At 31.2% G+C, this 16,325-nt stretch overlaps 2 protein-coding genes across 2 annotated transcripts; one reads left to right on the top strand and one right to left on the bottom strand.

The window, feature by feature from the left end:
* Window positions 1-627: 627 nt before the first annotated feature.
* LOC113515979 (transmembrane inner ear expressed protein) lies at window positions 628-4,080 on the top strand. Its single transcript, XM_026900297.3, has 4 exons — window positions 628-841; window positions 1,748-1,900; window positions 3,151-3,243; window positions 3,614-4,080. Exons 1-4 carry the CDS (start codon window positions 718-720, stop codon window positions 3,778-3,780), a joined length of 537 nt encoding a protein of 178 aa, XP_026756098.1. The 5' UTR covers window positions 628-717; the 3' UTR covers window positions 3,781-4,080.
* On the bottom strand, window positions 4,075-15,882 carry LOC113515978 (probable actin-related protein 2/3 complex subunit 2). Its single transcript, XM_026900296.3, has 8 exons — window positions 15,666-15,882; window positions 15,095-15,188; window positions 13,082-13,181; window positions 10,759-10,945; window positions 9,761-9,896; window positions 9,375-9,459; window positions 8,042-8,249; window positions 4,075-6,126 (listed from the first exon to the last, which is right to left on the bottom strand). The coding sequence occupies exons 1-8, from the start codon at window positions 15,737-15,739 to the stop codon at window positions 6,099-6,101; spliced, it is 912 nt and encodes a 303-aa protein (XP_026756097.1). The 5' UTR covers window positions 15,740-15,882; the 3' UTR covers window positions 4,075-6,098.
* Window positions 15,883-16,325: the final 443 nt, after the last annotated feature.

The raw sequence follows: 16,325 nt of genomic DNA, 5'->3' as shown, positions 1-16,325 counted from the left end.
TAGTTAACAAACGAAAGAGAAAAAAGATATGAATGTTGTCAATAGGAAAAAAACAGCAATCAAAATTATGCATACTGTCGTATAAAATAAATTAATAAATTTAAATTAATATAATAATATCACCAAGTTTAGAACATAACATAAAATTATATATTTAGAAAGTATACATAAAATATCTACATTAATAGTGGTAGATAAGTAGATAGAAAAATATTTTTAAGGTATTTTATTTCTTTTACATTTTTATTTGTTATGCATTTATGCATAATTTTAAAAATTTATTCATTCATTATTGCTTTAAAAATTTAATACTTTACGTTTTTCTTGAAGATTTTCCAATTTCAAATGAAAAATATAAACTAGAAACACTGTACTACTGCAATATAAATAAGCGGGAAATTTAAATTTTAGAGCACTTATACTGGGCACGAGCATTCGTAAGTAATAGGTAATTGAAACAAAATATTATTATATCCGTAATTCTAATTTCTTAGATATTTGAAACAATTTTAATAAATACTGTACTCCACTTTTTTCTTAAATATGTCACTATATCACTAAACGTATAGGGGAGTGCCGAGGTATGATAGCTTACTAGGTGTGGCAAAAACCACTCCTAGAAATTGGGACAATTAACTATTCCTTCAATTGGCATATTGTGTGAATGTTTGTTGATTGCCCTAGTTTGTGCATTAATTAAAAGGATTACTTTTAACCATGGATCCAATAATGGACGTAATTAAAAACTCTGAAGAACCTGAATGGCTTGAAAAACGCATAATTGGTGACCTTAGGCTCTGGCAGATGGTATTTCTTTGTTTAGCTGGTGTTGCGTCTCTTAGTAAGTTTTATATTCCATCGTATCTCATTAGAATAAATGAAGTAGAGCGTATTCTAACAGTTTTATTATCTAAGTCAGAAAATATTATTTCTACTCTCGTACTTATAGTTATTGCTATTTAGAATATGAATATTTTGTTGAAATTATCACAGAAACACTTTTAAAAGGAAGTTAGTAAAATAAAGTATATCAATACAAATCAAAGTGTATAATTCAATCAATTAAAATAGATTTTTTATTTTTATTACTGTTGGACAACAGCAGAATATCTAGCCAGTTCCACTTGTTAGGTCAGGTCAATTATTCCTTTATCTATATTTTCATTAAATTCTATTGAAAAAGACTATAGATACCTAGACTCTATAGAGATATCTACATATGGGTCCCATACAAGGATTTGTATTAAATAGCTCTTTTGCCCATTACTTCGTACACGTAGATTCCAGAAATAAAAAACTCAAAGAAATAGACCACTTCTAGATAAAACATACAACAATTTTTAAGTTATATCTTCAGGAATACAAATGCGAAAACTGAATCTAATTTGATGTAATAGTTTTTTCGTGATACCGAAACAAACATACAGACAAAAGACAAAATTTAAAAAAATATAGGTTTGGCTTCTATTAAATTCACCTTATATCAATTTTTCTTAAATAGCTCCCATATATAGATATCGTCTAGTTAAAATTTTAAAATAATAATATATGTAAAATAAATATGAAATCCATTAATCCATTAATTATGCATATTTTATACTTAATCAATATTCATTTTTTGTAGTATTTCTTTAAATCATAATTTCTTACATACAAAATATATCGTCACGATAGAATTTGAATAATTAAATGAAAAATTATTATAGTTCAACTTTTTTCGTGCTTTTATTCGTCAATACTTTTCTAGTTGTAATGGTGTGTTGTTGTTTCCGCTTCCGTATTCCGCGCACTAAGCAACAAATAGAAGCAGATTACCAACGCCGGAAGATCACCTCCAAGTTCAGACAGCAACTAGAAACAATCCAGGACGCTAAAATGGACTCCATGTCATTAAAAGATGGTAAATAGTTTAGAATCCAGACTTTTATTTGTATAATATAAAGTTTAAATATAATCGAATTGCTAATCACTGAAACTACATCAAGGATTTCTTTACAAAAGATGTAAAGGATATTTTCAGGGTTAGACAATGCAGTTCACAGCCCTGGTGTTAACTCTTGCTTTCATCATCATTTATCACACTTCACTGGTGGTGATGATAGTAGCTGTGTGGTCCCGGCATAGAATAAGGTACCCTTTCCTTTCCATGGGTGTTGTGAAAGGAAACTTAATGGTCGAGGGATGGGTAGCAGTATCCTTCTTTAAACATCATTAAAGCGTTACTACGGTTACCAATTCATCTGCCGAGCGTAGCAACTACTGCCAGAATCGTAGATCTCCCCCTATTGGGAAATAGGGGGAGATCTACGTTCTGCAGTGGACAGTAAACGGCTGCTATGTTGATGACGATGATGACTGGTACCACGCCAGTGTATAGCATTAGCGCAAGCGATTTTACTATCTATAAAAAGTACTATGATACGTACATTATCATCTGACAGACCTTACGTTTGTTACTACCATGTAAAAATAATAGATCAAAAATCGGGCGTTGGCATTGTATTTTTCCGTGGCATTTATAAATTATTTTCTTTTAATGTCTAAAAATAGAATAGCTCGTTTTTTAAGATACCAGTCTAGATATAGAATTCGAAATAGAGAAAGGAATCATTAGTAATGGGGAGAGTCCTCATTGCTAATAAGTACCCACGATGCCCCCTCTGGAAGCTATCGTGACCTGTGTCCTATATATGTGAACCTACTACTTTCACTTGTCACTTTGCTACCACTTACCACTTACTGTAAAACATACTGCTTTACATATACTTTCCTGATTAAATCTCGATCGGGGTATTTTATTAATCTTAGTTTCTTCAGAGTACTGTTGAGCCAATTTTGAGTAGTGTGCCTTCAATATTTATTACCTTCTCATACAGGCAATTATTATAAGCTAATCCCATAAAGCGTCCCATAATCCTTTAAAAAGAACTGTATTGAATATGTAATAGAAATAAGTCTTATTTAATTAGCAAAACTTGCTTTATTAAATAATTATATCAATTCTCCGTAAATGAAGTCAGTTGGATTAATTCATCAAACATTAGATAAGATAATGAAACTGATATTGCAGTACTGTGTCAGTTTCAACTTACAAGATATTAGATAAATCTCCTCTCTGTTCACCTCTAATTATTTTGCTCATTGATGCAGCTCTAGACTTGCTACACGAAAAAAGTGCTCACAACATGGACAATAACAACCAAAGGATATCACAGCAGAGCTCTATTATGTCGCCACAACAGAGTAAGTATGATCCTGATATAATTTGTGTAAAAAATACTAAACACTCCATTCATCCATATTAAGAAATTATTAATTCAAAATCTATTCGTAATAATCAATTTGACGACTTCATTACGATAAATGTTCTATATACCTTTAATTTCTTATTTATATTCTCCAAACTCGACCCAAAATCCTCACATAATATTCTAAAATTATTAAAAACTACAAAGTTTGATTTATTTAGTTTTAAATTATTTCACATTTTAAATATTTGACAAATCCTAGATTGGGCCTCATAATTTGTTCTGTTACACCTGGCAGACTCGTATGCGAGGTGTAATAGTATAAAAATAAAATAAAACACTGATAAATTATATGACATGAACAGGTTCATTAGACGCATCTTTCCAACCGGAGGGCGGACAAAAACCCGAACCACAAGTGTCAGGCAATAATTTTGCAAGGATTGCTAACAAAGTGGCTAACTTGACGAAGTTCAACCAACCCAAGTCACCGACATCGCCAACTCCGTCCGGAAATAAAATGGATTTTTGAAATGTTTAGTTTTCAATGACAACAATAGATAAATATTAAGAATATAAATAGTTGATAAGTTTTGACTTTGTGCAAAAATATATGGTGTATTTAAATAATTAATATAAAAATTAGGACGCCTGAAAATTGTAATAAATTTGTATAAATTATGGATTATTTCAGAATCTCGCTATTATTGATTACATATTCTCCGGTGTGTAGTAGTAGTAATTGTAGAAAGGTTAATAATTAATTTCCTTATTTGTCATTCATATAACTGGAAATGTATGTGTTATACTGAAATAAAAAAATATGCAGTAAGATGTTTTCTTTAATCTAGAAAATAAAAATACAGAAGGTATAAACGGATTTTAAATCATAAGAATAATTACATATTCACAAATAACTTCCTTATTTTGCTCTCAGTTTACATATTCTCGCATAAAACTGACAGTAAAAAAACAATTATCAAATTGTAGCAATAACTTTAAAGCAACATTTAACTTACATTTTATTATACATAAATAATACATCTTGCAAATAAAAATTACATAAAATTCAAGTTAGCTACAAAAATTTTATTAAATAGTTAAATTGTTTCTACATGCTCATATTAGTTCCATACTTACTCATACACTTATGTATGATGTGTTTTGTGTCATGTTATTCCGTCTCATTATTTATTTTATGACTTAGCAAATTACATTAATATTTTATATAACTCCAATAACTTCCAGACAGTTTTGGTAGCCTAAACAACTCAGTCCATGACTCAATTTATATTACGCCACAATCTCAGCCCAACTCAGAAATTACCTTACGCGCTAGTTCCTCGCAACCTTACAAGTATTTTAACTCTTTCTAATACATGTACTGGATTCATAGCGTTACCTATTGCTTCCATATGACAATTATTTCATTTAAAAACTTTTTATGGCTCCTTGGTGTTTCAATATAGTTTGAGCAATTCTTTTTGGTGCGATGTGTTGATAAAGTAAAAATATTTGTATTATTTTATTTTCATCCAATAAAACACTTAAATATATATAACATTTTAAAACATAGTATGATATAATAAAATGATTTTTTTGCTAAAATTAGGAGCTTATTCGTATATATTGTGTCAAAAAGTAAATGCACAATGGAATTCAAAATAGTGTGTATTTGAATTGCACTTAATAAGACCGTGATCTAAACTAGCGATTCTATAGAACTGGCGCCGGCGGCGGCGGCGGCGACAGCGCTTCGCACAAAAATCAACGACGATCACAAATAAGGCCATTGTAATTTATTCATCGCGTTCTTGTTTGTGGAAGAATCTATTGAGAAATACTATACATTTTCACTTACATATTATATTTAATTGAATCAGACCTACCTAAAACGTAAAAGTGTATGTTTCATTAAAAAATATTGTTCACATATGACATAACATTATTAAACTAAATGGGACAGTGTTTAAATAATTAATACATGTTTGTGCATTATACCTGTCATCGTGACCTTCCAGAGATATACATTTTTACAAGTTTGTAAACCGAAACAAGTATAGGCTACATTTTATATAATACATTATATCCTACTTGAGGATTGGTAATTGCATTACTTACAACAACATAATTACGTAAGCTAGGTGAAAGGTTCGCTCTCAACTCGCACTGTGTTCAAACGAACAACTTTTCTATATGTCCAGGTGTACGCTATAGATAGGAACCCAAGTTTAATATCGTCGCAGTGCTATATATAGAACTCTCATTATATTAAAGCATAATTTTGTTATCAACAAGTTCTACGACAACATTATTTAGACTTTACGCTATGCTCGAAGAGTTGACAATAAATAATATTAATACAATGTGCACATTTCATAACTCAATCACAAAATTGTCCATGGGCAGTACGATTGAGCATGTATTTGAAATATTTGGCAATCCATTCATATTGGCCTCGAACAGCAGTTAAATCATTCACTGTTGGAAATATAAGTACTTTGTGACGTTTAGTGAAACTCGGAAACTTACAGTAACGTTATGTTTATGGTTAGAAATAAGAAATACGCACATTGTGGTTGCCTCGTCGAATAACGAGACCACTCTAATAATATCATTAGTTTCCTCAAGTTAGTTATATGAAAATTGTTCGCTTTACAAGGTGGATTGTATGACTTGATGTTTATTGCACTTCCTGACAGTGATCACCCGGCGACGCCGGCGTGATGGTGGCGAGCGTTGGAAGTATAGTGTTGAGATGTTACCGGAGTGGCGTCGTTACAGGTCGTACTCTAAACAAGAGGACAGCTATGCTGTGGTCGGCGCCTACGTCCCGCCGGCTCGCAACACTCAATCTCGCCTTACAAATGTTCTGCCCCTAGAATATGAAAAATTGTTTTTTTAATAATATGTACAGTATATATAGAAAAACAAATTCATTAAAGACTTTAATATCGTAATACTGCTAGTAGTCGCCACAGCGTGGGTTCGATTTATAATCAAGATGAATAGTCAATCTATAAAAAGTTTTTAAATGCAATTATGGTTACAGTGTGATTGACACAGATCTTAGTTAGAGAACCAAATAAAGGCAGACATGAATATTTATGATTAAATATTAATATTAATTTAATACAAATAAATTTAAATATTAAATCAGAGGATTATATTTTTCGTACCTATGTAGGTATCGGGAGTCAAAATGACAACAAAGTCTATTTAAGTGTTAACCTAAGTTATGCTGTTATAACCGGAACTATATAATGAGGTAACAGTTTACGAAGGAAGATTACAAACCACTGTTAATGTGTACGTCATGCGTATGCAATTTCCGATAAATCATAGTTTTTAATATTCGATAGACATAATATTACGCGAGACTGTTGCTAGTCTCATGCGTGCTTTGTGAAACATTGATTCATTTTGCCTACTTCTATTGGTTCATATTATGTGATGGTAACAATTCACTGAGAGAAGAATGTAACTGATTACTAGAGGGAGACTTTGTACAAAAGTCGATTGCTTGGGTACCTCTGTCCCATTCGGTTTGAAGGGTGGGATATGGCGTGAATTTACTGGGTACGGAGGAATAACACCTGAGTCCTCAGGAATGGCAACGCATGGGGGGTATCATGGGCGAAACAGTACACTCTGTTATGTCCATGGTACTGCTCATGTCTATAGGCGACGGTTACCATTTTCCATCAGGTGGGCCGTCAGCTTGTTTGCCATTCTAAGTTGTATAAAAAAAGATTACAAAAAAACATTTAACTTTTGTCTTTTTATGGTAATGAAATTATAGGGTATGAAGGCAAAACACCTTGGTCCTCAGGAATGGCAACGCATGAGGAGTACTATGGATAACACAATATAATCTGTGCTCTTTTTGTCTATAACAGACGGTTATTATTTTCTATCTACTAATCATTGACAGTGGGCCGTCAATTTGTTCGCTATTCTAAGTTGCAGAAAAACCCCAAAGGCATGGACTTAAAATCACATGAATGGGAATAATACTTTCACTGAAATACTACGAGTATATAGAATCTTTTAACAACTTTGAAGTCTGTTATGGGCTCGTTTACGTACTTAATTTTATCAGATTCTAAATGTCGAGAACTTTCTTTAATTTTATCTATATTTTTTTTTATATTCGTTAATTGTTTAAAATATAAATAGGCATTAAAATGAAATTTTAATACACAATAAACTAATTAACAACAATATAATACGAGTATGTATTATTTTTCCTAATAATTCGAATTTTGATTCAAAACTTTTTTTACACACAATTTTCGTTTTGGACAATGATAAAACCAGGCTGAACAGGCTGCATTGCTTTTACAAATATTTAAGAAAAAACAGATGATTCCTACACTCCGTACGTACAGATACGAACACTCAGGGCCGTTCCGAAAAGGAATGTAGGTACCATATATTACATATATACAGTTGCATACACACATTTTCGCATACATACATTTATGGAACTGCAAGTTGTGGTATGAAGTGTTCAGTGGAGTCTTCTTTTAATTAGTAAAAATGGAATGGTAACCCGCCTGCGCTATTGGTATATGTTGGTTCAGCATCAATAAAAGATAGATGAGGACGAATGTAGGTCAGTTGGACCATCGTGACGAATTAAACAAGAATTAACTACGATTGTTTCCAGGGGGAACCACGTGGAGGTTGACAGATTATATTTCTGGTAATGGGATCATCAATCCCCATTACTAATATTCTACCCTCTATTCAAGGGATTCAGATAAGAGCATGGCAAAAGTAATACTAACGTGATCGTCTTCCGTTCGGCGGGGCGGGTGGTGTTCTGCGGGCGAGCGCGGTTGAGCACCTTGAGCAGGTCGCCTGCCTTGGCGCGCATGCGCGAGTGCACGTACACCTTGGAGCACTTGATGTGGTAGTGCAGGTAGTCGCGGAACATGTGTAGCAGGTCAATCGTGTTGTCGCGCGCCTCCGAGCACGTGTGCCGCGGGAACAGCACTGTAACAACAAACGCACGTATTCTTGTATATGATAGACAAAACAAACGAACGACATGCGAGGCAGGAATATAAAATATGACGATAGCATAGCAACAAATTCTATTAAAATAGAGAGGGACACTTTGTATAAAAGTTATCTGCATTGGTTTTTTAACCCCGCCTGCGCTAACGGTGTATGTTAGCGAGGCACAAGTGATAGGTGATGGGTGAGAATGGAGGCCAATCAATTAGCCTACAATGACGATTTTACAAGAATTGACCATGATTCCACAAGAATTAATCAGAGGGGACCACGTGGAGGTCGACATGACATGCTAGCAATGGGGATGCTAGACACCACTACTAACAATCCCTTCCCCTATCTGCATTGGTACCTCCACCCCACACGTATTTCTGCCCTAAAACAGCTATGTTCACATGGTGGTGCTACGATTTGATGGATGGAATATGGCAGGAAAATTACAAGTAGGATGTTATACCATCAGTCCACAGGAATGGCAACGTGTGAGGCATATTCTGTGATATCCATGGTGCTATTCATGTCTATAGAAAATGGTACCATTGTACATAAAGTATGTCGCCAATTTGCCATTTTGTTTCATAAAAAATTACACAATATTGATTTGAGAAATAACAAGTTTAAAATATAAGATAAAAAACAGGTATCAAAACAACTAAATTAAAAAATAGACACTTTCTATTTTTATTGTATTGTGTCTATTTGATGAAAATTAAAACATGTTACAATACGTAGGCAAAATTTGACATTCTAATAAAGAATATACTTTATTGATTAACAAATTTTATCGACGTAAAATATTTGAATGACAAGTTTTCTAAAATAACATCAATTCCACGACAAGCTGAATTTGCTCAGTCGTTTTTGTGGATTATTTTGTCTCATCCATTATTTCTGTAGCCTATTTATTAATTTGCTTGAATACTGTATTCTGGTTCTTGGAGGGGAATAAACTATTGGGTTATGTAACTCAAAATTTTCAAGTTAGAAGCGTCAAAATATTATTTATTGATATTAGATATTTTTCCTGGAGTTACAGTTTTACTACTGACATATTTATTTCCATGTATATAGTGGATTATAATAATTACATCTAGAACTTACCAAATGTAACATAACTGATATTTTCCCCTACTTTTGCATCAGTATCCATGAGTTCTAATGGCGGCTCCCTGTGTGAAAATAAAACCTGAAACAATAAATCTCATTTTGTTATGGGGAACTTTTACATTTCTTTTATATAAAATACTATAATTTTCTAAAAAGTTGTATGTGTGCGCACAGAGGACTTCAAGTCTGCGACAATCTCGCTCCTTTTATGAACTTTATGTATTCCACTATTTTGTAAGATGCCTGCTTTTACATTAGATAGATAGCCTTGCAAAGAGCAACTGAAAATTACCAGAATACTCACTTTTTATTAGAGGATCAATTTAAATATATTAAAAAATAATGAAAAACAAAAAAAGAACAATTAGAAATATACTTACTTGTGGGGCAGTATGTGACGCTCTTCTTCCCTCTTTCAGTTCTTGCATGAACACCTTGCCGATAACCATGTCATCCTCGTGCCGGAATACAGTTGAAAAAACCACTGTCACACGATCTTGTTGCGCCTCAACATACCTAATAAAGAAAAATATATATAAATACAGAATAGAAAAATTAATCTAATTTGTATTAGATATACAAATCGAACAGTTTTTTTTTTTTATTATTAGATGACAAACAGTGTTCAGTTAAAATACAATTGGTATCATAGATACTCAAGATTACCTATATAGTTGCAGGTATGTATTGCGTATGAGACCTGCTTAATGTTTAATCACAATCAGTATATGTACTTATTTAAAAAATTAAGTTTATATAAAAAAAAAATTCGATGTACCGAAAAAGATGCTAAGGCGTATTTCTCTAATATAGTATTGTAAACACCAATAAGCTAATCATACAACACCTTTTTCCTTCATGTTGTAATTAATACAAAGTATACCATATCTAGGCCAGTATGAATTAGTCAGTATGAACTGGTATGAACCCAAGCGTGACTGACATTAGGTAAGTAATTATAAAGTTACGTTATCCAATTTTAACGGAATTGCTATTACTTAACTGAGTTATTTTATGTACTAATCACATTTTAAATTATTAATAGAAGTCACATTTTCCTTAAATGTTTATAATTTAAATTGTCTATTGTTAAAAGGTAGTTTAAAAAAAACATATGACCTATGATAGAATAATAGAAACCTATATCTATTTTATTAATTAAACTTCAAGTAATTAATGATTCTATTCATTCAAGATTATTTGTTACCTGATTTTTTAAAAATAATATTATAATTGCAGAAGTGGCATTCTGATCTGTTCTATTGAATTTGTGTAAAATATGGATTTTATCATATCTTTTTAACATCTTATCGTTATTATAATTTATAATTAATACATCTGCATATAGAAATACAAAAGTTATTAAAGAGGCACTTACAATGTCTCATCTTGTCTGTAATTGATAACGGCCCGCTTTTTGCTAACATCGCCATCCTCCTGCAGCCGGAAGTAGCATTCGAATACTGACGCGAAGCAGTTCCTCTTCAGGAGGCCCACCTTCTTCACGACGTCCTCCCAGTCGTCCGGGATGTTCTCCAGATCGAGTAACACTGATACATTGTAACCTGTGTATTGCCATTTCATTATTAGCCATGCGCAACTTGTATATAGTCTATAAACTAATTGTTTCCGGCGACATTACCGTAACGTTACATTCATTGTCTCGCTTATTCCAGTACTGTGTAATGCAAATAAAGTATTATTTATTTTTTACCCATGTGAATTAATATATAAAGTATCATATGGGTTAATTTAGGATATAACCTACCCATGTACTAAATTTTAATCAAATCTATTCAGTCATTTTAGTGTGATTGAGTAACAAACAAAAACAATCTAAACATGTACGTAAACTTTTGCATTTATTAGTAGTATGGCTAATTCATACATATAGAAGAATAGAAATGCGCTTAAAACTGACACCGATCTGTTTCTCTGTAGCCACCGGCGTTCATATGCTGAAGCGCCTCTAATACGAGTTAATATGTGAACAGTAATCCTACAGAAACAATTGGTAACATATTAATTCTAATATTTTCAATTAATATAATTATATTCATTATAATAATGACGACATTCGTAGTCAAGCGGCTTAATATACCGCTCTACCTTCCTATAGTTGCAGGTTTGATCCTCAAATAATTAAAAATATTTTTATTCACGAGTAAAACTGTTCCTTATCTGTGTATCCAGTGCAAGCTCTCCTTAGTTTAGGACTAGACGGCGCTGTGGTATATGTCCAGTGGTATTTATTATTGATTTATACTAATAAATACAATTGCCTCTATATCCTGAACTATTAACCATTATATAAACCGTTTATTTAAATATGGAGCACATAGTTACAATAATAATTTTACACCTATGATTCCTGTGCCATGGGGATTTTAGGCTCTCTCATAGATTTATTATATACAAATAAAGCAAGAAATATTATTTTAACTATGATTATGCTTATGCTTGGAGATTTTTTTCCATGCATGTGTGTGTTATAAGCATACTGCGGATTTATATTATAAATCGTTGTTTATATATAATATGTGTGTATGTCATCATCTATGTGTCATTACGGTTTCAACGCGTTGTAGTAAATAATTATTTATTTAAAGGAAGTTGATGTTATGAGTCATCATGTTATGACCATTAGGAATGTGGGTCGTAGTAATTAATGAGTTAATTTTAACGAAAAACTAGAAGGTAACATTGAGAATTTTTCATACAACGAAGGTCAAGCATACGGTTCGCCTGACGAATTGGCTACGTAGAACCTTATTTGTTACAACACCAGAGATAAGGCTGATTAATAAGTAGTAGTTAGTAATTTATTTGCCATGTATTCACACACTTGAAGGCGAAATGTGACACTAAAAATAGACGAACTAAAAATACTATTAATTCTAGTATATAACAATATATAAATTTTTATTATTTTATATAATATATATAAAATAATAAAATTTTTATAGTATTTGAAACAATTATCTATTTTCTTAAAAACAATCCTTACCTAAACAACCTTATCTTTAATATCTCATAAAGTATCCATTTTATATCTTATCTCATGTCTAAATTAGATACAGTAACATTGTTAAAATATAGTAATAAGTGTATGCGATGGGTGCTCTAACATTTTTATTTATTTACCTAACAAAAGAGAAGTGTCATAATATGTATGTAATAGTATGACGCGATGACATAATGCAATGACGCCCATGATACCCCTCATATATACACATTCACACTCTTTTCTAAGAACTAAGAGTGTTTAGTCTGTGTTAGAGGTAGCACTAATAAAATTTAGTTACTTTTTTTTTACCACTTTACCACTTCCAATCAGGTGGGCCATCAGCTTGTTTGCCAAATTGTATAAAAAAAAAAGACTAATTTTGTAACAATTTCTTGATTGATTTATAATTGTGCAAGATTTCCAATATGTCATTAATGTGTCTATATAAAATTATTCTGATGTTGTATTGAAATTAAGGAAAACATTTAGTGTAATGAACAAGAGTTTATTAGCATCAGTTTCAAGGCAAATAGTTTATAAATTAATTATTAAAAGTAATATTAATAGATATAAAACTATGGATGACATATGTATAATGTAAATTGTAAATTCATAACACCATATATTCCAGGTTGGCATCTACAGTGTTTATTTTTATTATTTTAAAAATACATAGGATAATAAAAAATCATACCTGATTCTGGTTCTATAAGGAGTGGTCCATAAACTCTCTTAAGCAATTCATCTGCACCATGTTCTTCTAACTGCTTGTAGAACTTGAGTGATATACTAACCTAAAAAATAATGCACTTAATATGAGTACAAATATTTTACAGAAACTATAAACAAATAAACAAAATAATTTATTTCTGGAACCTTATTTTTATATGGAAATGTTGACTATTTATACAATCAACATTAAAACATTTTTCTGTTTGATATATTATAAATAATATCAATATCAACTTTTTATACCAATATATTTTTGTTGTTATCCTTTCCCTATCAGACCAAAGATATTTACATTCGTTCATTTCCTTTCAATTCACTCAGATAAGGTTTTTTCAGTGCATAAAATAATATCTTATGTGAAAATAATGCATTATATTAGTATTTGTACTAAATGATGACTGCTCAGTTGGACTAGAAATTGGAGATCCTATGATTTCTTTTGAATGGATGATAATGGAATGGCAATCACCCATTGCACTATAGGTATACAATACATTACAATATATATTTGGTTCACCAGTGACAAAATCGAAAATAAAATATTCATGATAATTTTTAAAGGGAACCACATGGAAGTCGACCTGATAGGGTATATTTCTAACAATGTAGTTGCCAATCTCTATTACTAGAAATTCCTTCTCTACTCAAGATTCTAAGATTAAACCTTGAACACCAAAATTTTTCATCACAATGTTTTGATAAAAAAATATTGTCACTTGCTTTATGCTTTAAAAGGCACATAAAGGCTGATAATGTCAGGTAGACTAGACACTTCCATATATACTAATGACAACCAAGAAACTAAAGAATAAAGAGGACCAATATCACTTTTAGTATTTTAAATTCACTATCAAAACTAAACACAATGCAATTACAGATGAATAGTACTTATATATGAGATTTTTATTATATGTAGATACTATTTACTGGCAATCGCTCCACATTAAGTTCAAATAGTGTATTTAAAATATGTGTCAACAATGAGAAAGTTTAAAATTAACTATCACTTGTAGTAGTTTTAGTTTATTGATTTTTTTTTTTAATCCATTGCATACTTAGATTGTTAAGTAAAAAACTTTGGCATTCTTTTTTACAAAGTTGGTAATTAAAAATAAAATGGACAATAATTATATTACTCTGTAAAACATGATCCATTATTACAAAAAGCTTTTTATTTCAGCTACTTATTTCATGCATAATTATATTGATAAGCAGGCAACTATGTTTGCTAAGTACAATAACACATATTATGCACACTTTTGAATGGTGCATTTATAACAAATATTTGATATGCTCTATTTAAATTTCTTTGACTTTTCCCACCAATCTTGTTTTTATACATATATATTTTGTGTCACATTGGAGCATGCTATAATAACTCCAGTTATCAAATGTATCCTATGAAAAACAATAAAGCTAAACAATATGTGAATGATACATATGTGCAATCCCTGCTAGTGTGTTGCTATGTGAATGGGACCTTACTTGTATCTATTTGTGTTTGCATTGTATTTTCAAACAATGTGAATGTTATCTGATTCATTTGATTTTTATGTAACTGTATACCATATAGTAAAATAAACATAGTACACAATTGCACATTTATTTCGACTTATATCTTTATTTCTTTAATATGTTTCAATTAAACTAAATATTCAAAATAGCATAGATATGCTAGTGCAATATCAATTTAGTTTCTCACTACAGAACTCACCATTGATGAGCACAAACAATTTTTTTTAACTAATAAGAAACTTCCATTAATATCACCTAAAATAATATAGTATAAGCCATATTATAACAAAATAATAATAATAAACAAAAAACCTAAATATTGATGGTCTCAAATCAATATTTTTTCCTGTATATATCTACTGTGCATGCTGCTGCTCTATTTACTGCTTTAGGCATTTGAGTTCAATTAAAATTTCTGATAAAATTGATAAGGGATTCAAATATAGGGTATAACACTTACCCTAACTTTGGTTTTATCTCCATTGATATTAGATATATGAAAGAGAACTCCATCAAAATCTGCAACCGTCACATCAATAGATTCTGGCTTTAAACTGAAATAGAAGGGTTGAAATTAAATAGGAATCCCATAAATTATTAATTAGATTCCCAGTATCAAATAAATTATCAATGGAATTCAGAAATATAGGATTTAGGAGGGGTTCCAAATCCGCCGCCGTCAGCACTAATAAACAAGCGCCATGACTCATACGTGTTGAGATAGGCGCTGCCACCATAGCGTCATACTAAGACCACCGATGGCAAGCAAATCTGGACATCATATGTTTATACTCTTTGTCATGAACACCAATATTCCAATAATGCGGGAGCCAACGTGGGCTTACGGCCCACCCTAGCAATTTGACACTTGTCATGTTACTCCCAGATAGGGGTTAGAAGTCAAGATTATCACTCCTGTAAAAATCCATGTATACAGAAATTACGGTCTTAATCACCCTAATCCTTGTGCACGCTTATTAAACACAACATAATTATAAAATCAGTAAACTTTCTAAGCGTAACGTACTCACCTGGCCAATGCATTTTTATATTTTACAGTGAGAGTTTCTTCTATAATTCTATTATTGATCTCGAGTAAGATCATTATTTAATAATATATAACCTACAGCTTTTTCATAAAATAAACGCCTATAGCACCTTCATTTAATAATTTCTACAGAAATCTTCAACGATGACCGCCCGTATAGATATCCATAAACGAACGACAGAAAAGGAAGCTCGAAGTGAATGAAATACCAGCCATGTAACCATAGACTAATTTAATATGACAAGGGCATTTTGAAAACTATATTAATATTTTGATGTAAATACATATTAAATTGATATTTATTTATACTACAAAAAAGAATATTTAATAATTTTACAATAATAAATACAAATAAGACAAATAATAATATAAGTAGGTACTACCTAATTATATGAATAGATTGGTTACATATCATCAGTGAATTAGTAATCGAATGTTTCGATTTATGAATCACTTTCTAAAGGTTAAGTAGATTAAATGCATTTTTATTCAACCTTCTTCAACAAACACCCATTTGCGATCTAGTGACAAAAGACATTTAATTAAACTAATTCATAATAGTAATTTTACTTTTCAATATGCTGTGCATAAGAATCTAATTGTATCGTAGATTAAGGATACCTGCTACGATTATCATACACAC

Source organism: Galleria mellonella, unplaced genomic scaffold (assembly GCF_026898425.1).
Source record: "Galleria mellonella isolate WM207_F2 unplaced genomic scaffold, CSIRO_AGI_GalMel_v1 utg56, whole genome shotgun sequence".
NCBI lineage: Eukaryota > Metazoa > Arthropoda > Insecta > Lepidoptera > Pyralidae > Galleria > Galleria mellonella.
The sequence above is the reverse complement of the archived record's forward strand: the minus strand, read 5'-3'. Positions and strand labels throughout refer to the sequence as shown.

Coding starts and splice junctions, on each gene's coding strand:
- LOC113515979 (XM_026900297.3), top strand. CDS start 718: ATGGATCCAATAATGGACGTAATTAAAAACTCTGAAGAACCTGAATGG. Junction 842..1,747: donor AGCTGGTGTTGCGTCTCTTA/GTAAGTTTTATA, acceptor ATACTTTTCTAG/TTGTAATGGTGTGTTGTTGT. Junction 3,244..3,613: donor TATTATGTCGCCACAACAGA/GTAAGTATGATC, acceptor TGACATGAACAG/GTTCATTAGACGCATCTTTC.
- LOC113515978 (XM_026900296.3), bottom strand. CDS start 15,739: ATGATCTTACTCGAGATCAATAATAGAATTATAGAAGAAACTCTCACT. Junction 10,946..13,081: donor CCTTATAGAACCAGAATCAG/GTATGATTTTTT, acceptor GGCAATACACAG/GTTACAATGTATCAGTGTTA. Junction 9,897..10,758: donor TACAGACAAGATGAGACATT/GTAAGTGCCTCT, acceptor TTTCTTTATTAG/GTATGTTGAGGCGCAACAAG.